We start from the raw sequence: 23404 nt of genomic DNA, 5'->3' as shown, positions 1-23404 counted from the left end.
TGGTATGGCTGGGCCAGCCATCTTGGAGACCACTAGTCCTGGTGACTCCCCTGACTATTCCGGGACACTCTCTCCATGGGGGGTGGAGGGTGCAGCAGACAGCACCGAGGAGGGTGGCACATGCGGGGCCACACTACACACTGGGCGAGGGAGGGAGCGAGCAGGTGCTGGCACATGCAGTGGGCAGCACAGGACCACCTGGACAGTGAGGGCTGGCCATGCAGAAGGGATAACCTGTAGCCGGCCCCTGCTGCCCACTCACCTGCCACTGGGTGTCGGCGGGACTTGCTGCCGGGCCAGAGAGGGGGTGGGGATAAGAGAAGCCCAAAGGAGTTAGAGGCCTAGTCAGGTCAGTCTGTCCAAGCGCTCCCCCCCCCCCCACCAACCCCCCCAGAGGGGCCTCTTCTGGTGGAAGCCCAGGGCTCTGCGGTGGGCTTGCCAGGCACCGGCAGTATTCCTACCACGCCAGGCCTCCTCGGAAAGCCTCCCACGCAGACTTTGCTTCTCTTTCCTAGAGACCCTGCCCGGGGAGCTCCACCCCACCAGGCAGCACACACGATGACCTCTGACCGCACCTTGGGCCCAAGCCTTCTCTGCGCTCCCCATTCCCGTGAGACCTCAGACACTGGCAGCCTTGATGTTTGTAAGCAACACAAAAACGTGTAAGTGGACGAATGTGCTCTCAGTGTCTCCCCAGACTCGAAACTGAACTTGCCATGGGTAGACGCCGACGCGCGTGGGGACCCAGTAGGACGGGTGGAACTGCCTTGGGGGGAGGGGGTGCTTCTCCCAGGACTGTAATGTTTTTACCGGAGCAGAAAACCCTGTCTTTCTCCCTCTGCGGAACCTGCACGTCTATGGGAATGGGGAGGGGAGGGAGGGTCATTTTGTAAGGGAGGCGCTTTGTACCTCTCACCTTCCGCCAAGAGGTCGGGAATGAGGCGCCCAGCTGCAGACAAGCACCGACAACGAGGGGTGGACACCAGGCATCGCCCAGGCCCAGGGAAGGAAGGCTACCTCTCCCCCTCACCCAACGGCCCCACCTCAACCTCCACCCCAGAAAGCCAGCATCAGTCCGCCTCCCTGGGACGGACGGCCTACAGGCTGGCCCTTAGAAAGGTCAAGGTCTGGAGTGGCAGAGGTGGTGGCTGTGGCCTGGCAATGTTTGCAAGCAATTGGCGTCACCGGATGGTCACTTTTTAGGTGGTGACCTTTCTGTCGTGTGACCTTCACCAGAGTCAACAAGGGCCAAGGTCATGAGATCTAGTAGGTCAGGCCCTGGATTGACGAAGAGGAAGGAAACAGGACCCATGATGCCACGGTTGGGTTCGGACCAGCAGACAGGATCATGAGAGACACTTATTTAACGAGGCATGTTCACTAGCTGATGCTATTCTATAAACATTCCTGCCCTGGGGTTGATTTCTGCCCTATGGCTTGATAAAAAAATATATATGTTTTGGGGTGAGTAGGGGGCAAGACTTAAAACCTTTCCAGACAGAACCTGGGGCTGTCCACAGCAGAGCGCAATCACTCATCAGTTAAGTGGGTGAGTGCCCACGGGGGAACCGGTCCTGAGTCTGGGAAGAAGAGACCATTCTCTGGGCCCTGACACATGGGGAGGGCGTGATTGTGGACCCGTATGCCCCGGGGCGTCCACTGAGGCTGCTTTCAACTGGCCCAGGGCCCATGCTGGGCTCTGAGGGAAAAGTTGAGCTTTAGGCTTTGGAGAGGCACCAGAAAGACCCACTTCTGGCTCCCGAGGGAGTGAGATTCCTGGTGAGGGGACCTCGCTGACTTGACCACAGGCGCCACCCGTGGACTGGCCCACCAGCGCCTCACGGGAAGTCACGCTTGGGGGTGGGGGGGGGTGGGACTAAAAGCCCCGAGGCTCAGCCCAGACCCCAGGACAAGAGCAGGCTGTGACCCTCTCTAGCTCATCAGAAAGTGGGCACCCCCCAGCCTCCCCCACTGCAGCCATACTGACGGGTCCTTTTCCTGTGGTCCCTTGTCACCAGTGGCTTCGCACGCATGTCACCACACCCATGACAGGCAGTACACGTCCACTACGCGCGAGTGCACCATCCCAGGAAACACCCTACAGCTACGCCACGTGGGGAATGTTTATTTCCTTAAAGGAAAAAAAATGCGGGATGCAAACCCATCGATGGAGGTTGCCCGTGACGACCCCTGGGAGCTGTGGATGGGAAGCCGCGGCTCCAAGACGACGCAGGACAGTTCCAGGCCCCACCGCCAGCACAGGGGCATTCACTCTTTGGGGGTCATTCGGCGCGCCAGCCTGTGGTTTGGACGGCGCTCTGGATTTTACAGCTGAGGAAGAGCGGAGGTCTGGGGAAGGGAAGTATTGGGGCCACCCTGGCTCTCGGCCTGAGATGGGGGTGTCCCTGGCCCCCTCCTCAGAAGGCTCTTTGCAAACAGCTCTGCAGTGCCCCTCCCCCCGCCACCAGCCCTCGGGCTGCTTCCTCAGCTCTGTGTGTGTGTGTGTGTGTGTTTCCCCAAGCAGAGGGGCTCCCTGGGGACCCCTCTTTGCTATGCTAGGGTGCTCATGCTGCACAGGCCGCAGGTAATGCTTTGCTTCGGTTTGGGAGGGCCTGCGGTCAGTGGTACATTCCCATGTCCTTGTGAACAGATGTGTCATCTCAGCGGCGGCGGCAGTGGTTCTCAGGGCACGGAGATGAACAGCAGGGAGAGAAGACCGGGTGGGTGCTGGGCTACACCGAGGGGAGCAAAGGTTCGTGTGTGGGCTTGGCCGCACTGACAAAAACTTGGCATGAGTGCAGGCTATGCGGTGGCTGCCCTCTGCCCCTCCCTGTGGACTACTGCTTCCCCCTCAGCAGAGGCAGGCCTAGCGCTGAGATGCTCAGGAAGGAATGCTGGAGAGGCAGATCCCCCGGCTCCCCATCGGACAGACAGACAGACAGGCTCACTCGCCCTCAGTGAGGGGAAGGCCGAGGGGACCGATGGGACCGTTGTCCAGCCCCACAGTCGTGCCTGATACACTGGACTCAGGTCACCCGCAGGTGACTCCTGCTGGCCCACGCTGGCTTCTCAGACTTGAGCACAGACGGCTGGGATTCCCTCTTTTTGATTCTCCGGGCCTGCGGGTTATGCATTGCTGACGAGTTCCCAGGTCTGGGGGGCCTCACTCGGAGGTCCACTGGCTGGGTATCCTCTGCAGTCACCAGAAAGAGGGTCCCTCAGGGGCTTCTATCACCATCGCGGATGATAGCTGGGACCCCTACTGCTCCTGGCTGGTTTCTCCTGCAGGCAGGCAGACATGCTGGAAGCTTGAAATGAGCCAGGCTGGAGGGCAGGTGGGAGCCTGTGAGGATGACGTCTTTCTATCTTCTTTAGGTTTCTGCCACCAGGGCTGATAGGTCTCAACGGAGTGGCCCAAGGTGCGCAGCAAGCGGGCCACACAGGTGTCTTATACTTTGGGCTTTTCCCAGAAGGAAGTGTCTCGGAGAGGAGATGGTTCAACCTAAGGGTACGGAGCACGTGCACCTCTATTCAGTCACCGTGCAGGATGCCTGTGCACCCCAGCAAATGTGCAAAGGTTCCCTTGGACCTCAGCATTTTGTATGTCCTTGTCTGGTTGTTGCAGCCGACCGGCAGGTGGGAACCTTTCCACCTCCAGTGGTGGCTGCTCCTGGCTCATGTTCGTAGGAGGGGGCCATTAGCGCCATCAGCGGTCCCGTGCCCAGCAGCACGCAGGGACCACCTTTGTGCCCAGAGATGTCCTCTTGCGCCAGGTGGCCGGGACCCCTGTATGTTGTGTGGACACTGGGTTGGGAGCTGCCAGTGTACTGCACACAGCCTGGGGCTCTGAGCGACATGCGACCAGTCTCAGGAAGATGAACTGAGACAATGCGAGGAGCCCCCTCCCTGGGAGAGCTCATCTGCTGTGAGTGGGCAGGGTCTCATGCTTTTCAGCCAGAGCGCACAGAAAACCCAGAAGCTGAATCAAAGGGGAGGTGTGGAAGGGCCTCTCTCTGGGACGGACAGACAGTATGCTCAGGTCTCAGTGAGAAGTCTCCATTTCTAGGATCAAAATGGTTAAAAAAAAACAACCCAAAAAGGCTCAGTATATTTTTGGCACGATCGGTTACACTCAGCCATTCCACGCCGACGGGACCAAGCTTGGTTACTTTGTTAAATGCCCTTGGAGCCAGCGGATGTTGAGGGCATCCCCAAACGCCAGCAACTCCAGCCCAACTGCAGAGCCCAGCTGCTGCCTTCCTTGAGGGGGCGTTCCTGAGCCGCAGGAGCAGGGCCAGCGTCCCCTCGGCTGCTCTGGTCATTGCCACCCGGACCACTGCTTGGACACCCAGGCAGACAGAGATTCAAAACACAAGGCATGTGGAGCGCAGCCAGACCTGAGAGAGCAGCGCCTCACAAAAGAGCAGGCTCTTGGCGCGGTGGAAGCAAGTGGCGGCTCTTTGGTTGGACAGAGAGGCGGTCTTTCTGAGCTTGCCCTGTGGGGTGGGTACCTTTGGCGGCTTCCTCCGGCTCACTGCTGCCCACTGTGTGCTCAGAGGGAAGGAGAGGGTTCTCCTCCCTGGCGTAGCCCATGAACGGACCCAGCTGGCAAGTGTAGCAGAGAGACCCTCAACAGATAGCAGGGGAGCAGTCCGAGGCAGGGCGGGGGGCCTGATGGGGCATTGTGTTGAAAGGAGGGACGTACTCCCTGTCACCAGAACCGCCGCCACCCAACCTCCCACTGGGTGCAGCAGGCAGCGTATGTGGGCGGACACTCTGCTGGCCCCGCCAAGCCCCCCTGCGGGAGCAGAGCGGCTCACAGGTCTGGGGAACCCGGACGTGCAGACGGAGGGGAGACCATGTGGCCTGTTCCTCCTGTTTTGGGAGAGCACTGGGCTAAGTCAGCTACACCGTGGGGCAGGCTGAGCACATGTCCCAGGCAAGGGCCGAGAAGGAGGTTTGTGGCAACTGCTTCCAACCAACCCGGAGACCAGGTCTTGAGTCCCCGATGGTCAGTATCCGGGTTTGAGTCCGTGTGTGCGCTCACGCAAGAGGCTCCCACTAACCCGCACCTCCGCCTCCAGCAGCCAGACCCCACCTGTTCAGAGACGGACCGGCCTCCCACGTGGGAAGGGCTACCTGCCAGGTCTCTTGCCCTGTTGGGGTCTGCGATGGCGGGCAGGCTCGTGTCCCAAACCGAGCCGGACACCTGCAGGAGCACGTTTACAGAGCTGGCGCCTGGGAACGAGAACCCACCCCAGACATGGGCTAACGAGGGAGGAGGGGTTGGACTGTGGGCATCTTAGGGCTGGTGTGGGACCTGCGGGTGGGCCTTAGCACAGATTAACTGGCGCCGTGCTGGTGGTAGGGGCAGTGGCGGTGAGCGAGGGTAAGTAGCTGTAATCAAGGAAAAATTGTCTTCCCTGTACAGTCTTTCCAAATAATCAGAGGGGATATATTTTCGGAATCCAGAATTACAAATTAGATCCCTTTCGTCTGTGCCCCGCCACCCCCACACCCCGGCCCAAATCACCATATGTCATCCCAGATGCCCATCAAGTTCAAAGGCTGGCAATTGGCTTTGTGAACCAGGAGGGCAAACCGTGTCCATTCAGGGGCCAGTCGGCTGGCCAGGGGCTGTCTTCCTGCCCCGGTGCTGCCCTGGGGCGAGGCGGGGCAGCTCAGGGGGGCGGTCATCCTCTCCGCTGAAGTTTACAGTCCCGTCAGGTTAGTAGAGGTGGGCGGGCCCCGCAGGCAGCGCCCTCCGTGTCAGGGTTTAGTCAGGCCACACAGACAGCAGAGGGGGCACCAGAGGCCAGAGAAGTCACTGAGAGAGGAAACGGAAGAGCAGCCGGCTGGCTTGCCAACAAACCAACCAACTCAGAGGGGATGATCTTTCCGAATAAAACGGGGGCAGGTTTTTTTTCCTTTTTCTCTGCAATGCTCAGCCATGTGTACTGGAGATTAAAAACAAGAGTCTGAGAGGAGTTGCTTTTCGCTGTGCACATTCATGGGCGTGGCCGCCGGGCTGGGGCGGGGTCCTTCAGACCACATACTGGTAGGGGTCTGCCTTCCCCTGGTCTGGTGTGGCAAAGGGGCTGGCCCAGCCTAGGGAGAAGGGGTGGCCGAACACGGCCTTCATGTTCATCCACTTTGTTTTTTTAGCCCATCTTCGCTCTTCCTTTTTCAGCTGCTCTATGCCCTGCAACAAGAACAGGACACGGTCAGTCAGCTCTCCGCCCTGCGGGTGGGGAGGGAGGCCCGTGAGCCCCAGGGGCACCCGACGGCACCTTTTCAGAGACCGACCGTGAGACCTTTGCCTCGTCATTCAAAAAAAAGCACGATTTTTCCCCCCTTTTGGTGGGTCCATGTTTATAAGTGTTTACAAGTCCCTCTGAGAAGGGGGTGAGAATCAACACAGCCAGCGGCCCCTCCTCGGGAACCTGGTCAGAAGCGAGGGTGCATGTATGTGTGTGTGTGTTGTGTGCTGCATGGATATGTGTGCTGTGTCTGTGCTATGCGTGTGCGTGCTGTGAGGGGAGTGGGGGACCCTCAGATGGTGGGGGGCTGACCATAATGATGGCCACTGGCCATCCATCTGAGCATAATCTGAGGGTACCATGACCACTTTGCAGAAAAAAAGAAAAAAAAGGGGTGTGGGGGGAGCAGAAATCAAACTTCTGAGGGGCAGTTAGCCCTGCCAACCAGGAGGTGTGAGCACCCTGCTGAGAGGCCAGACACAGCCAAGAGGAAACCGTCAGAGAGGGGAGTCACCAGCAGAGGAAGGAGAGAGGTTAGTGCAGGCCAGAGGGCGCAAGGACAGAGCAGTCAGATTATGGCCCAGTAGAGGTTGTCCCCAGGCCAAGGGTGCGCGGGAGGTGGCAGGCACCGTAGCTGTCGCAGGGCTGCGCCTCTCCCACACCAGGCCTGGGGCCTGCCCTCTCCCTTCCTCACAAGGAGCTGGTCCCAGGGCAGGCCCCGTTGCCTTGGTCTCCCTCAAAGCAGCTCCCTGAGAGAAGATGGGGCTTGAGGGGGACCCTCAGTCTGAGTGTTTCTTTACGGCTTAGGGACCTCAGAAGACATAGACGCAAGGGAAGCGGTCCTTTCCTGGGAGCTGCAGGCAGGTTTCCTTCCCTCTCCTTCCCTCCCTCCCTCCCTCCCTCCCCGACACAAGTCTCATGAGGATGATCCTGACCAGGCGCAGGTTACGGCCTGAGGTCCCTGCAGGTCTTAAGGGATCTCTTAGAAAGGAGTTGCTGAGGTCACCAGCCCTCTGAGCTGTCCAGAGGCCCACTCCCCAGACTTAGATGGGCCACATTTTCTGTGGCATGGGGGTGTGTGTCCCAGCAGCCTGTGCAGTAAGTGCACGGCTCGGCTTCCCGCTGCGCTGATTGTTTGACTGAGAGCTGCGGTCCGGAGGGGCTTCCACTCCTTCCCAGAGCTTGGAGTGCCCCTCCTCCAGCCAGCCACCCAACCTCCTGAGGGGTGCAGGCACTTAGCGAGGGCAGAGAGGATCGAGGGATCTGACAAGGACTGGCTGCCCATTGCTCAGTGATGGCGGGTGGTGGTGGCTCAGGGCACACCTACCATCTGACACCTCAGGACCCAATCAGTGGATTCCTTCCTCTGGGAGGCGCTCCCCCTCTCTCGACTGCACAGGGAGAGGTGTCTGTCCCTGGTGCCCGCCAGGGGTTGGCACAGCATTGTGTGCAGGCAAACACCACCAGACCACCAGGGGTCCCCACTCGGGCCCCTTTCCCATGTGACCCACAGGAGTGGGGGTGCACAGTGCACGCGCTTGTGAGCAAGGCCTGAGCGTTGCTGCACACGCTTGTCAGGGGCCTCTCCCTCCCCCTTGCCCCAGTGTACAGCGGCGGTGGCAGCCCCTCACCGTCTCGTCGGTACAGATGGAGTGCACCTGGGTCCCAAACATCACCGCGGTGAAGATGAGGAAGAGCAGCCCCTCGAAGCACAGCAGGATCAGCAGGATGACAGTGGTGGGAGGGGAGAAGGAGCTGCACTCTGGAAGAGAGGGACACGTGGGGCTGGGGACGCGCTCCCCACCAGGCACCCCTCAGTCCCTGCAGAAGCCCCCTCAGCCAAGCCAGCTCTGCCGAGTCCGTCAGCCCTTGCTCACCGCCTCTGCTGCCTGGCACAGTGCAGATCCACGCGGACACAGACAGACAGACGTTGAGTCCGGTGCTGGCGTGTAGCAGGGCCACACAGATCGGGCCGAGGAAGACCCTCTCCCCTCAGAGGGTGCCCTGCAGGCTGCGCTGGAGGACAGGCCTCCGCTCAGTCTGGCCACCAGCTTCCGGGGCTGCCCACTCTGCACCTCCACCAGGAACACAAAGCTTGGCAGAGGGCAACTGACCAGGGGGGCTCTGCCCCGCCACCGCCAGCTCACTTGCGCTTACTTCTGCAGCTACTGGGGCCAGAGGTTCCAACCAGAAGTGAGCCCCCAGTCGGTGTTCTCTCGGGCCCCCACCCAGGAGGCCCTCTGAACACCCAAGCCTGCCCCCACCCAAGGCCTCACCTGAGCCCCGTCTCCCTGCCCTGTGAACACCAGGCTGCCTGGGTGTGTGGCTGGGCTTCAAGCGGCAGTCTTCTGCCTGAAATGAAAGCCTGCCCACACTGCACAGAAGGAGGCAGTGGGTGAATGGGAGACCTGCTCCCACCCTGCCATCAAGGTGGCCTCTCGGGAGTCCTGGAGATGTCGGCCACACTGGGGGAAACGGCATGTGGGTGGTGCCCTAGGCCCCTCATCCAGCCAGTAGGGCTGAGCGAGCTCCCAGGCATGGACCTGCAGCCTGCAGGAAAGGTGGGGCCTGGAGGGCAGGTCAGGCTTCCCAGGCTGTGAGACTGCAGTGAGGATGCGTTCTCTGAGTCGCCCAGAGGCCAAACCTGGGGGTGGTCCCGGCAAGCGCCGTTACCTCCTCACAGTTCCTGTGGGGCTCTGCAGAGACAGTCTTTCCTGGGCTCTGTGCTGGGCAGAGTGGGCCATCTCTGGGTGGCCTCAGTGAGGGAGCTGCCTCTTGGCTCTTGGCCAGGTGGTGGGAGGTCAGGGCCCTGATATCAGACAGGCAGCCATGGCGGGGGCTTGGACCCAGGGCTCGGTGGTTCTCACTGGCACTATTTTGGACCCTGTGATTTTCCCGCATGCTGTGTGGAAATGCCCTGCCTTTTCCTGTCCTGCACCGAGGGCCTGCCTCTCACTGCACTTCCAGCCCCCCGTGGGAGGGAGGGCTGTGCACGCAGCCTGGGCTTCACACCTGGGACGTGCGGGAGACTCTGGTGGAGAAGCCTGGGCTCTAGGCGCTGTCCCTGCTTACACCTGCCTGTGTGTGCACACACACCCCCACTGAATGGAACAGCCTTGCCCCTTGCTCCAGTGGCTGGCAGCCTAGCCCAGCGGCCTGGTCTTGATCTCCACACAGGTGCAGTGCCCCACCCCTGCTGGAGTGGCGGGGGGCAGGAAGCAGCCCCAGGAGACGCAGAACTACTTTCCAGCCCTCTCGACAGCTCGACTCCATGGGCTCTCCTGCTGGAGAGGGCCACGTGCCTCGGGCGTGCCCCCAGCTCCTGGGGCTGAGCCGGGCTGAGCGGGGATGGTGCTATCAGTCAGAGTCACCCCGGGATTTGCTCTCTGTGGGGCTTCTCCTGTGTCCATGGGAGCAGGGCGCTTCACACCCATGCCTGGGAATCCAACCCCGGCAGCTGGGACAACAGGGTAGGATTGGGGTTTCAGGCCCTCCTCTTTGCTGGGACCCTGGGGAACTTGGCTTGGCTCCCCAGCTTTTGCCTCCTGCCCAGTGGGCCTTGAAGGGTTCAAGTGCGACTCAAGAGCCCTCTTCCAGGGAGGAGCCACCTCCTGCCCTTGCGGGGGCCAGGGAGAGGGGGCACGCTTCCCCCGCTCACGACTTTACCTGCGGATCTGACTTTGGGGGCCTGCTTATTCTCCTGAGGAGAGAGAAGAGGGTCTGCTGCTCCTTCCCCTGGCACTCCATAGTCTTGCAGGAGATCTAGCAAAACGAGGTTGGCCCCTGGCACCAGGAGGGGGCAGAGCGCCCACCTCCCACGCGGGCCCCGTCCGCGCTGGCGCATACTCACTTGTCCAGTCTTCCTCGAAGCAGTGCAGGAAGTGGAAGCCCACCATGATGAGGGCGTGCAGGGAGACGAGGGCTATGTACATCTGAAACGGGAAAGCAGTGTGCACGCTGCTGCTGGGGCCTGGCCAGCGCTCCTGGGCACCAGGGGCCACTTCAATCACTGCTGGCAGAAGCGAGACCAGGGGGCGGGGCAGAGGGGCATCCGGCGAGCCCTCCATCGCTGGGGCCCGCACTGAACGGCTATGAATGTGAGCAGCAGGGAACTGGTTACTTGATACCGGGGTAGGAGCCCCCAATAGGCCTTGCTTACAGCTGGTCAACACCGAGGAACCCCTGAATGCTCAAGCGAAGGGCCGAGGCTAGGCACTGCCCTTGGGATGGCCCCCCGAGTGCCGAGGTCTGCGGGGGGTGGGTCCAGGGCAGGGGCAGAGCGGGAGGTGGACTCACTGTAAACAGGACGAAGTACTTCTGGTTGCTCTCCCCGACGCAGTTGTTTACCCAGGGGCAGTGGTGGTCCATCTTCCGGATGCACCGCTTACAGACACTGAAAGAGCCAATGCACCGGACCCTGAGAGGGCTGCCGGGGAGCTGGGGGCTCTGGGCGTGAGGCCAGGGGAGGCATGAGGGCCCACAGAGAAACATGGAGCCGCTCCGCTCTGTGGTGTGTGTGTGTGAGGGGGCGCGGAGGGCAGCGCCAGGCCCCAGATTCATGCAGAAGCAAGATGGAAACGACGAGGCTGACAAAGAGACTGTACTCCTTTGTGGAATTTACGATCAGCTCATGGAAGCGGTGGACTCTGTGCCCGGGAAGGAGCGGGCGCGAGAGGGGACAGAGCTGAGGGGCAGCAGAGTGGTGACTGGGGTGACAATGGAGGCACAGTGACCAGAAAAGGAAGGCCTGCCTGCTGCACCTTAACAAGGAAGAGGTGAGAGACATCCAATTTAAAGAAACAACCCGACCAGATGCTTCACTGAGGAAGACCTCCAGGCTGGCGAGAAAAAAGGAAGAAAGGCTCCCGTCCGCCTGCCAGTCACGAGATGCAAACCCCAAGCAGTGTGGGATGTCATCCGTCCCACCTGAACCTCGGTGGCCAAGCCTGGCAATGTCCCGGCAGATGCCGCCTAAGCCAACACTGCCTAGGAAACCCTGGGGAAAGGACGAAGGCGGGAAAGGGGCTGCGATTTGAAGCGCAGAACAAATGCCCCTCGTTGCAGATGCCATAACCCCGCGCACAGAAACTCCCAGAGACCCCTCCCACCCAGCCCCAAGTTGCTGGATGAAACAGAAGAAGTCCGCAAAATGTCGGCCGGCGTGTAAGACACACACACGTGCATGTCAGGCTCTTCCATCACGGACCACACACTTGCTCGCTCTTCAAGGGCGGCCAGCGCTCTGCTATGAGAGTTTCATCCACCCCAACCCCTTCAGATGGTCTCCCCCCAAACTCACAAAACACCGAGACAGAGCATGGTTGGGCCCCTAGAGGCCGCCCACCCCGCCACGTGGCTAGACGGTCCATCAGAGAGCGAGCACACGTGTCTTTGAGGAAGGGAAAGAAGAAGTGTGCGGACCTGTAAAGATGGTGAGGAGATGTAAATGACCATGGAGATGAACCAACATGCGCAAGAATCGCAAATGTAAAACTGGACCTTTGCTCAGTGGACCTTTACCCCGTTCATAACAAAAACATGAAAAATGAAAAGAAACTGGGTGGGACCAAGCAAACCAGCTTAGAGTGTGGAAGGGGTACGGAGAACTATTGCTGCCCTGATCTCCCTTAGAAGATCAAGCCCAAGCTCCTGGGGTGGACCCAGGAGGGGGTGGCCCAGCTCCAGGCTGAGGAAGGCAGGAGCCCCTCCAGAGCTGGGTGAAGGGTGGGCTGTCTCCTGGGGTCAGGAAGGCCCCTCCTTCCAGGAGCTTCAGCTCCACAGCTAGCGGGAAATCCCATTCACCGGCACACCGCAAACTTGTTAGCTGGGGCGTTTGGGATGGAGAAGGCTTCAGGCAAACTGCTCCCTCCTTTTTGGGAAATGCAAAGTCAGGGTGAAACAAGAACGCAGCACTCCCAGGGTTTAGATGCAACTGCCTTCCGGAGGACCCTTCACCCAAGGATGTGCTCCCCAAGGATGGCTCTCTTCAACTCACTGGAGTAGCATCTTCCCAATGAACCCAGTTTATCTTGGAGATAAACAGCTTAGAGCACCAGGAATGCCACTCAGAACAGCTAGACTCTTGTTAAAGTTTCTTAGTGCACACTGGCTCCCCACCCCCACCCCCGCAACGAAAGTCTTGGTGGATCAACTTGAGTGGCCTGGGGCTGCCAGGTGTTTTAGACCTGCCCACACAGGGAAAGGGCGTGGTCTTCCAGGTATGGAGGTGTGCTGTCCCTAGGACCCTGGGTCTGGAAGCAGACCCCTCAGAAGAAATTCTCCACAGTGGGTGTGGGGTCTTGGCCAGCTCTGGGGGCAGGCATGCCCACCCGGGGCTGCCCCTGCCCACTCCCTAGCACAGCTCCTTCTGCCAAGCTGGTTCAACTCCAAGCCTCAGAGTCTCTCCATCACCAGGTTGTGGACTATTGTGGAACGTGGGAACTGGTATTGGCCGGGCTCACAGCAGTAGGTTCACACTCTCTCTGTCTACTCACTTTCCCACTTCTGAAATTCCAGGACCCCACTGACGCACATGCCGGGAATGAGCACACCTCGGAGTTGCTGGCCCAGTGTGAGCGACATGAGAGGGACATGGAGGGAAGGACACAGGCAGCCTGGTACCAGCGATTCTGTTTCCCCAGTCCGTGTCTTCCTGCATGTATGTGTGCACGCGCGTGTGTACACGCATCTACACATGCACACATCCTGACATGGGGAGAGCTTCAGAAGTTCATGGAAAGATGGTAAGAAAGTCTCCTCCCCTATATATATTTGTACAGGAGAAGGAGGAGTTTGTTATCAAAAAAGCTTGAAACCATCTCAGTCCAAAAATCTCTTTTACACACACACACACACACACACACACACACAAAATCTTGGTGATACACTGTGAAGGTACAGACGAGGTGAGCATGAAGCCCCGGCCTGAGCTCCCCATGCAGTCTGTCCCCGCCCCACAAGACACTCAGCTCTGATTTCTCGGTCCCCTCCCCAGGTTCTGTGGGCTCTGCGCCTGCCGCCTAGACTCCCGAGCAGCGCCTCCTCCATCTGTACATATTTCCAAAGGGAGGGTCGAGTGGGTGCCCTCGCAGTGTTTGCAGAGCAGAGTGGCTGGGCCTCTGAAAGTGTTTACAAAGCACTCACAGCAAATCCGCCCTTCCCGCTTTCCCTCTTCACAGGGGTGGGGCCCATGGAGAGCACATTCTCGGGGTTCATGATGGAGAAGTCACAGGGGATGGGGGTGGGGCTGCAAAGGCTGCCCCGCACTGCTGGCCTCAGGCGTTTTCTGGGTTGAATGTCAGGAACCGCCCACACTCCCTTCTCTCCCTGGCGGACAGGGCGGTTTACAAGCAGGCTTCTGGGCACAGGCGAGCCCCGGATTGAAGACTGGCCCACAGCTGTCAGATGCTGGGCCTGAGGCATGCGGAGTGCCAAGGGAAGGACACTTGGGGTGGCCTGAGGGTGGGCGTCCTGCTGTGCCACCTCAGGTACCACAAGGTACCCCCCCTCAGCTCAGCATAAGCATAGGGGGCTGAGGAAGCTCGGGGCTCACACCACTCCATGGCCCCCAGCTGTCTTCCACCCTCCTTTCTGCATGGACCAGGGGCCATGTTGGAGCTGCTGTGAGTTCTAGGCGCTGGGGGCTTGGCAGCATGTCCCCAGCAGGCGTCACAGTCACTGAAAAGGCCAAACGCCTTCAGTGGGGTCTGGTTCCCCCCAGGTTTCCCAGGTCCCTCTATGGACTACATCAGGGACCGAGGAGGCAGAGGCTTTGCACCTCTGCTCCGGGGTCCTCACCACCTTCCAGACCAAAGCACCCACCCGGCTCCTTGCAAGCACTTGGGATCCCTCCCCTGGGAGGTGCTCCACCTGCCCACCTGGGAGACACTGAGGGTCCTGGGGGCTGTGGCCTCTGCGTGCAACAGCACTGGGCCCTGCACCTGGTGGCCCAGTGTGCCAGTCTCTGGTGACACTGCACAACCGCAGGGGCACAGCATTCTCCAGTGGGAAAGGGCCGACTGCGGCCCAGAGTGCACACAGCACAGCGCAGAGCAGGGCCTGAGGCCACACCTCTAAGGGGGCCTAGCGCCGAGCAGTCGGCCTTCTCCAGCCAGAACTGCCTGCCCAGACTTCGCCGAGCCACTGCGAGCACCAGAAGTGAGACTGTGTGTGACATGCTTTGAAAATCGGACACCAAGCCCCCCTTCCCGCCGCCGCTGCTAAATCCATCACAGGTTGTGGCGACCCCTGTGGGGCTTCCGAGGCTGTCAGTCTTTCCAGGGCTGGCTGGTGGGCCTGACCCGTGGACCTTGTGGTTACCAGCCCAATACCAATGACACCGCCAAGGAGTGTGCTGTATAAATTCTATCTGTAACCATTACCAGGACAGCCCCACAGCAGGACCAAACAGCAGGGGCTCGGAGCCTGTGGGCCACTGAAGAATGTGAGTGGCCGCAGTCAGAGGTCTCTGTCTTAGTGTGTAACAAGAACCTAGCACAACAGCTTCATGTCCGGGTCGCCTGCAATAGCACTGATGGTGCTCCTTCCTCACCGGGTGCCCATGAAGCTGCTTCCACGGACAGGGGGGACCCAGAACCAGGACGGGAGCAGCCAGGGTTCTGAGTGCCTGTCTTTGCCAGACAGACCCCTGCAGGGCTGGAAGGTGCACAGACAGGGTGGGGTGGGGTGGGTTAGGTACGTGTGTAAGTGTTAGGTGCATCCCAGGCTCAGAGACATCTCACCATTCTCTGGGGGACAGGGACCACAGAGCTGGACACAGACAGCTTTGCCTGAGTGGGCGAGATGAACAGTGTTCCCCTGACCAGACAGCAAACTGCCCTGCCTGACCAGCCCCATATAGCCCCATGTTGGCTAGGGTGCTGAGTTCTCCTGTACCATCCTGGAGACCATGGGGCCATCATGCGCCACCACACATGGCAGCTGGCGGCATGCGCTTCCCAAGGCAGAGTGGTCAACTATGGGCACCTTCACTGCAGCCCGTTTCACTTCAAGCAGCACTTGTTCTGCTCAAGCTAACTGGATTTCTGGGAACCAAAGTGCCCCCCTTGGATTGTCCTGGGGAGAGGGGCAGGAGGTGGCAGTGGCGAGGGCTCAGGAGGGAAGAGAAAAGACATGTGCTGGCCCAATTTTCCACACCTGCGGATCTGTCCAACCTCAACACCCAGCCTCAACCTGAGAACACCCACTGGTTGCTGGGCAGGGTGACTTACAGCTACTCCTGTGTCGTCTGAAAACCAGCCACGAGGCCCGGCTCTGACGTCACCCCTTTCACAGAGGACGCAGCTCAAGTTTAGAGAGGTGCAGGGCCTAGCCAGCTGGGTGTCTAGAAAACAGCTGGCTCCCGGCATGGGGGGTGGGTAGGGAGAGCAGACATACTAACATTTTCCCCTCAGGCCTAATTTAGCTTCCAATACGCATCAGCTGGAAGCACCAGACAGGACAGCATCACTCTGCTCCTCACCTCCGAAGGAGGCCGATTCTTTATCCCCACGCTCCAGTGGGGTGTTTGTTCTGGAGGGTCTACCTCCGAGAGGTTGGCAGGTAGAAAACACACACACACACACACACACACAAACACGCATCCACACATCCATACACAGGCATGCACCCCCACACAGGGTTTGACACGTATGTGCATGCCTGTCTAAGTGACTCTCCAGGTGGCACATCGCCCCTTCAAGGCCCACTTTCCTCACGGAGGGAGGTGCCGCAGGGGTGACCACGAGGACTCAGGCCTGGCAGCTCTCTGGGTGGGCAGCCCTGATGGCTGTCTGTGGGTCTGAAAGAGAAGCCTGCCCTCCTGCGAGCCTCCTTCAGATGGTGATTGCACCCGTCCGATGCCACGAGCAACTGCAGGGCCCCGAAACCTCTCCCCAACCCAAGAAACACGGATGGGAGACAGGGGACAAGTGGCGTTCGTGTCCTTTAGCATTTAAAGTTGCCCTTGCTACAGTGAAGTGTGACACACGGCTCACGGTCTGCTAGTTGAGAAGACTCGGAAGAACAAAGAAACCCCCAAGCCCACACAAGCACAGCCACCAGAGACGGGGCCTGGCAACCTCCAGGCGCTCTCCTAAAGCACAGCCTCCGTTCAGGCACTACCCCTTCCCTCATCTGTGGAAGTCCGAGCGAGTGCAGCCAACCTTGTCAACGTGTGAGGACCAGACCCTCCCTCGCCACTCTCTCCCCGGCTGCTTGGTGAGGCAGCCCTGAGGTGGGAAGAGCAGGACTGCCGACTGTTCGGAAACGTGGCGGCAGAGGCAGAGGTGAGGCAGGGTTCCCATCCCAGACTGCAGCCCTGTGCAGACAAGCTCGCTCGCTGGGGACTGGGGGAGACTCACACCCAGGGACGCTCAGAGGGCACCTTTGGGGGTGTGCGGTGGAGGGGAAGGGGGCGGCAGGGGGGCCGTACCTGCAGTGGTGGGCCCGGTCAGGCTTGATGCTGCAGCACTTGGGACACTTGTACACCACCTGCCCGGGCTTCAGCTGTAAACTCTCGATGAATTCTTTAGTGGCGTTTCCTTTGGGCACTGCCCCCTGCAAAACAGAGGGGAGGTGTCAGGGTTAGGGGGTCCCCAACAGCCCTCACATGTCCCGGTGGAGGCAGTTATCTGAAAGCGGAAATCACACACACAGGGAGAGGGCACCTGGATCCTGGGGACTTCTCAGGGCTGACGTTGAGTCAGTGACCAAGAATTTGCCTTGAGGAAATGCCACTAGGTCCTATGAACTTCCTTGATTAATTTCCCACCCAGACTAGTTCAGTTATTATTTCCAACCATTTTCCATTTCCATTGAACTAAACGGAGTTTCTTTTTCTGTTTTTCAACACCCGGAGTTTCTTTTAGATGTCGTTTCACGGGCAGAGAACGCACATCACATGATTCAATAGTTCAGTCACACCAGGAGGAGTGCATTGATCACCACCCCACCAGGTTTAGAACGTTTTCTCCATTCTTATATTTGTTCTTAGGCCCCGCCCCCCCACCTTTCCTAAATCAGTTTCCACGGCACCATTCTATTTCAATGTAATTAGTAAATGGAGACTTGATTCCCCAACTATGTTTTTTGAGAGTCAATATCCAATTTCCTTTAACAGCGAGAACCTCTGGGAATTTTCACAGGGGAGTAACCTGCCAGGCCTGGCTCTCCCAGATAAACGCTGGCAGCTTGAAGTTCTCACGGGTTCTGTGTAGATTGGTGTCAAGTCCTTTCATTGGTGGTTTTTAGCAGGTGAGAGGGTGACTTAACGTAGCTTTGGTTTGCTTTCCTCTAATGAAACTCTAGGCGCCCTGACGGGGTAGTGGCTACGTGTTGGGCTTTGATCTGCATGGTGGGCTTCCTACTCCCGTAAATAGTTACTCTCGGAAGCCTCCGGGGTCGCTGTGAGTCAGCACTGAGTTAATGGAACTCTGATCATCTATCGGGGAAGCATTGAACAGCTAACCACACCCACTTGCCACTCCAACGGAGACGAGGCTCTCTGCTCCTGTGGAAATCTTCCACCTTGGGCACCTTATACAGGTGACTGTGGGTTAGAACGGACTCGGCGGCAGTGGATTTGGATTTGGTTAGTGGTCGCATTTTGTCCTGTAGCTGTTGGCTGCCTGAATGAACGCCCTCTTTTGTGAAGTGAATGTTCACGTCCTTTCCCCATTTCTTACTGGGTTTGTACTTTTGCTGCTGAGTTGAACTGTTCTCTATATTTATAGTTTCAGCTCTTATCCGATGTGTTGCCAGTGGGTTTCCTCCGGGCTACAGGCTTTGTTTGGTAAAGTGTTTTGATGAGCACAGGCATTTCACTCTAAAGAGGCCCCACGGATCCATTTTCTCTCCTGCAGTGCGTATGCTTTCCCTTTTGTTTCAGAAGGCATTTATAAAAAAAAAAAAAAAAAACCAGCCCCCCCACCCCGTTTTGGCCCACGTGCTCCTCCAGGCACGTCCTAGTTGTAGCTTTAGCACACGTTCATCTCTCTGCATCTTGAGGGATGGACCCGGTCCTGTCTCTGCAGAGGAAGAGCGAGTTCCCGGCACCGTTTGTTAAGTAGACTTTGTGCTTTTGTCAAAGATGAGATAGAGTGACTTCCGGGTCCTCAATTCTGTTCCATTGGTGTCTAGGTGTCTGTTATGGTACCAGTCAGTACCGGCAGTTTGGTTTTCTGACGCTGCCTTCAAAGTTTTGAGATTGAAGTGTGAGGTCTCCTTTGGTCTTCAAATTGAAGATTGGATTTTTCCATTAAAGAACATTGTTGAGATTTGGATAGAATTACATTGTGTGTATCTATAGAGAGCTTTTGGGAGTGGCTATTTTCAATGTGAAGTCTTCCAATCCATGAGCATGGAATGGTTTCCTGGTTATGAAGATGTTGCTTATAGTAGTGGTTCACAGTTTTCATTGTGAGTAGTTTATGTCTCTGGTGCGATTTATTCCTAGGCTGTTGCTCTTGTGGTTGGTTGTGTAATCTACTGTGAATGGTACTGTTTTCTTGACCAGCTCCCTGGTGTCCAAGAGGGACTACAACAAGCAAAGGGCTCTCAGCCTAGAGAGGAGGAGGTCTTGGAATCAGAGTCTCTCCTGGGAAGGGAAAAGCCGCTGCATAACCAGAACAATCTCCAGATTCCAAGAGTGCAAGGGAGCTGCGTTTTATCTTTTACCAAGGAAAAGACCACAGACGATAGAGACTCCAGCGGAGTTACTCGTGAGGTGCAACCAATCTACCCTTCTCTCCTGGATGTTTACAACCGTACATTCCCAACCTTATTTGGCTCACCACCCCTTCTTTTCAGGAAAATCAAACACGCCGGCACCCTGCCATGGTGATTGAAAATGTCTGACAGCACACCACACAGGGTAAAGTGCAGGGTCCTGCTTTTTCACCTCCACCACCCCAGCAGCCTCAGGGGTCAAGTACCACCCATGTGGGAAATCGGAGCACCACGGGAAATGCAAAGGTGTGACGGAGCAGGTGGGTGGGAACCCAGATGCACAGTAAGAAGTCTCAGCCACTGCATGTCAGGAGCTTTCGGGAGCACGAGTGCCGAGGTGGGGATTCTGGGAGGAAAGTGGGTCTGAAAGATGGGGCAGGGGGGTGGGCTTCGGCTAGACAGCAGCAGAAGGGTGCCCAGGAGGGGGAGCACTGTCCCTGAGGCAGGGGAAAGGGGTGTTATCAGGTAGATGGCTTCTCAGGAGATGATGAGCAGGACTGAGGAAGGGCCTCTTGTCAGCAGCAGGGGAAGTTCAGCCAGACACTTCAAGGGAACAGGAAACCATTTCAGTCTGTCAGAGAAGAGGCCTTGGGGGGACTCTAGGCCGGCATGCACTTAGTCCTCTACCTGCTCCCAGAGGGGTGGGGGAAGAGAGACACCCTAACCCTCAGTCCTCCACCTGCTTCCAGAGACAGACAGACAGACAGACAGACACACACACACACACACACACACACACACACTCCAACCCTAAGTCTAACACCAACCCCAATCCAAACCCTAACCCTAAGTCTTTTTGCCAGAGTTTGTGAGAGGAGATTCTATCGTCCGGGTGAGCATCTATTCATGCCTGGGACAGCCAGCACTTGCCCACTGTTTTTCAAAGCAGTGTCCCTGGTCTGTGTTCAGTATAAGAGACCTGGGCTCAGGGAGGGAAGGAGACCACCCAAAGGATGCGTGTTGGGTATGGGTGGCCTGGGTCCTGGGCTCATAGCACCAGGGTGAAGACCTCTTCTGTTGAGGGGAGACAGGAGGGGGGGGGTCTTCACAGGAGAGGGAGGCAGAGGCCAAAACCTGGGAAAAGTCTGACTTGTAAAAATGGTGAATACATGGGTGTCCTTTATACTTTAGTGGTTTGAAACAACCCCTTTGGTGGAAAAAAAGTTGTTTTTTTTAAAGAGAAAGAGAAAAGAAAAAGTATATGATCTGTAAAATGTCTCCAGATGCCAGAAAACCCTACTACAAACCATTTAAAAGCATGGCAGCATTGGTGGGCAAGAACCATACGGTACGTGTAATGTCATTCAGAATGTGGCTCTTGGCATTCGATAGACTGCAGAAGCACACGGTGTCCTGGGAGACGGCTAACATAGGTTGTTAAAGGGAAAATAGGTTTCTGAACGGAATGTAGACCAGGAGCCCATTTTATAAAGACATGTCCGTGAGAATAGGGAAAAGAGACAAACACCCAGGTAGAACCCATTCACGGTTACCTCAAATGGAATCGCAGGCAAATTTTATTTTCTTGGCTGGACTTCTTAAATGTTCTATGTTGACTAGTAATTTTGTAATAAGGAAAAAAAATTAACCACACGAGTGAAAAGCAAACCCCAGGGAAGTGCTACGGTGGCAGAAATATCGCCAATGTCCCTGAAGTGTGTGACCAGAGTGCTCTCTCAGTGCTGTCCTCTTGAGCCAGCGAGGGCCTCACAGGAGGGCCAGCCTCTCAAGCCTTCAGGATGACAAGACAGAGCCCAGACCAAGTATGAGGGGTTGGAAGGGTACTGGCCCAGATATAGGGCAGTGTGGTACAGAAACCCTCACACACAAAGTACTTCAGTACGGGCAACTGGGTGACCTTTTACAGATCGGATCGCTGAAGCCACGCAGAAGGAAAGGACAAAGGACCTTCGTTTGTTTCCAGAGGGAGAAGCGATGAGGAGGCTAATTTCCTGTTTTGCTGGTTTTTTGGCCTGTTTCAGGCACGATTTTTAAGGAAGCTCCGGCTACTGGGATTGGCTGGATGTCTCTGCTCCAGAGTCTTTACACTGAGGGCAGTTCAAGTTCCCAGGTCGCCCTTGTTTCTGGCTGTGCTTAGAAACACAAGTCTTACAGTGGGGCTCCAGGTGCACATGTCGGCCAGAGGACCTGTCCTGCCCAGGCCCTGCTGCCAAAGCCCCTGGTGCATCCTTAGTGTAGGGGTTGGCACGGGCTTCCTGACCAATGCGCAGCGAGCAGTTTCACATTTGTCACCATCTCAAAGATTCTCTTTCTAGGTCGGGCTGGCATCGGTCACTCCCCCAACCACCTCGGCACAGCCTCTTTCCGAATGTGCAGTCCCTGGCAGGGAAGAGTAGCCAGGAAGCAAGGGGGCCAGTGTGAAACTGTCCACTAGCGCTTAGCTTGCGTATTTGGTAATCTGTCCCTGCTTAGCCTCCACCTTCCTTGGGGGTCTCATCACCACCAGACCCCCCACTCTGTCACTCTCTCCTACAGATGCTCTGTGCTGCCTGGATCTCCTGGAGACAGGTATGTACCAGGGTTCCACCCCAGCTTTCTCCCCTGCTCATTCCAAACTCTCTCTTGGACCGTGTTGTCAATAACCCCCACTTCCCTTATGACCATCCAAGAAGGATTTTCTCATGCTGACCTCTCTGGGAGCGACAAATATGTCTACCTGGTTGTCCAACAGATCATAAAAGAACACAGAACTGGATCCCCAACATATGGCAGGCACAGCTAGGACAGAACCCATTACTCACTGCTTCACCTGCTCCCCCCAACCCAACTGTCCCTCTTCCCTGGTTCCTGGCAGTCACCCAGCACAGAAATCTCAGTTTTCTCGGTCCTCTGCCCCACGCCCCATCTGTTCTACCAAGCTAGATCTGCCCCTAACCAGTGTTTCGAGTCCACCTTTCTGCCACACCACGACCCGGCTTCACTGCAGCCCCATCCGTCGCCTGCTTCTGACTCCCCCTCACCCTTTACAGCCCACTCTACTCTTCCCCCAACAGTGTTGAGCACAACCTTTCTAAAATGTGAACCCCATCGTGTTGCTGCCCACCCCAAGCGTGGCTCCCTGGGGACTGTGGCAAGGAGCCCTGGTTACCAACCCAAAGGTCGAGGGTTCAAACCCAACAGTTCTTCCGCTCCCATGAAGACTGCAGCCCGGGAAACCCACTGGGAGCCATTCCGCGTGGTCCTGAAGGAAAGCCAAGCAGACAGCAGTGGAGTTCTATGGACCACGGCACCCAGTCCAAGTTCCTGGGAGAACTCCTAAGACCACAACCCCAGAGCTGGCTTCTCCTTCTCCAGGACCGAGCTGTGAACCACCAGGTGTGCTGGTATCATCACCACTCCTCCCCCTTCAGCCTGCGGGCCACCTCCCTGCCCTGTGCACCCCAAACTGCTCAGGGGCGCCTCCTCATCGGCAGTTGACCCAGGACCAGGCGGAACCCATCCCTGTCTTTGTGCTCCCATGGAGCGTATTCATAGTATAGCCAAGCTCCCAACCAGGCCTTCCCAGGCCCGTCACGGCTGATGAAGCGACCCTGGTACAATGAAACGTGAGCACGAGAACCGAAGCACAAACCAGCACGCGTCAATACTGGCTCTCAGGAAACAGGGCAGCCGTGTGCTGTGCAGCAGTGAAACCTCTCGACCAGCAGAGTGGAAACAACCGTGCCCGTTTCAGCAGCCCCGAATGTGTGTGTGGTCCCGTCGAGGCAGTTACCCTGTTTCCCAGGTCCCGCTGCTGAAAGGGGCACCGCTCCTCTTCCAATGTTCCCATTCTGGGCTCTGACCCAACTCGTCAGAAGCCCAGACCACTGCACCCATCAGTTAATCACATGCCGACCTCTGTTGCCTACATGCCTGCGTTTCCTCCGGCGCAGACACAGCGCCTCCCAACTTTTAACCCAGGGCACTGCCCAGGGCCTGTCTGCGGCACGAAGCGCACAGTCAGTGCCCCCGAGCCAATCAGCCTGACTGCCCAACAGGCCTTGGAGTGCTCACCGCACAGCGGTCACAGCTCCAAAGGCTCCCCACGTGTCGACTCAGTTGCTTTGGACAAGAAGCCCACGGCTCTTCCTCGCTGTCCAGACAAGGTGCCTACAGTGGAGACCTTGCCCAGGCCCCATAGCTAGTGACTGGCAATGCAGGCTGAGAACCCAGGCCGGGAGACGCGCGGCTCAGAGTTCTAGAGCGCGGCGTGGCAGGAGCTCTCCACGGCCTTGCTGCTGGCTGTCATCTGACCGCCAGCACCCTTAGGAAGAACAAGTAAGGCGGCCCGTTCCAATAGGCAGACGAGCTGGCACAACGTGGCATGAAGGGTACAAGAGCAAGCGTGGGGAGGGACGGGCTCCTGGGAAGCACGAGGTGGGGGTCCCTCAGGACTAAACATCCCTACCCACTCTGGG

The 23404-nt window shown here is 57.7% G+C and overlaps 1 protein-coding gene and 1 long non-coding RNA gene across 7 annotated transcripts in view; one reads left to right on the top strand and one right to left on the bottom strand.

Annotated features, from left to right (window-relative positions):
- Nucleotides 1-23404, bottom strand: part of ZDHHC3 (zDHHC palmitoyltransferase 3) — a 44388-nt gene that overhangs the window by 705 nt on the left and 20279 nt on the right. For 2 of the 6 annotated variants that reach the window (XM_075555949.1, XM_075555950.1), the window contains exons 3-8: nucleotides 16693-16817; nucleotides 10557-10653; nucleotides 10111-10192; nucleotides 9927-10022; nucleotides 7892-8022; nucleotides 5434-6202 (exon numbers count right to left, since the gene is read on the bottom strand). In XM_075555949.1, coding sequence (XP_075412064.1) covers nucleotides 6044-6202; nucleotides 7892-8022; nucleotides 9927-10022; nucleotides 10111-10192; nucleotides 10557-10653; nucleotides 16693-16817 — 690 coding nt within the window. In that variant the 3' untranslated portion in view covers nucleotides 5434-6043. Of the gene's footprint in view, nucleotides 1-262; nucleotides 289-5433; nucleotides 6203-7891; nucleotides 8023-9926; nucleotides 10023-10110; nucleotides 10193-10556; nucleotides 10654-16692; nucleotides 16818-23404 lie in introns of those variants that run through there. The other 4 variants (XM_075555952.1, XM_075555954.1, XM_075555953.1 and 1 more) reach the window with 4 other exon arrangements.
- On the top strand, nucleotides 437-5987 carry LOC142454738 (uncharacterized). The gene is made up of 2 exons (XR_012785704.1): nucleotides 437-662; nucleotides 2139-5987. It is a non-coding gene; the product is annotated as an uncharacterized LOC142454738 (long non-coding RNA).

Source organism: Tenrec ecaudatus, chromosome 8 (genome assembly GCF_050624435.1).
Source record: "Tenrec ecaudatus isolate mTenEca1 chromosome 8, mTenEca1.hap1, whole genome shotgun sequence".
In the NCBI taxonomy this organism is placed as follows: Eukaryota; Metazoa; Chordata; class Mammalia; order Afrosoricida; family Tenrecidae; genus Tenrec; species Tenrec ecaudatus.
The sequence above is the reverse complement of the archived record's forward strand: the minus strand, read 5'-3'. Positions and strand labels throughout refer to the sequence as shown.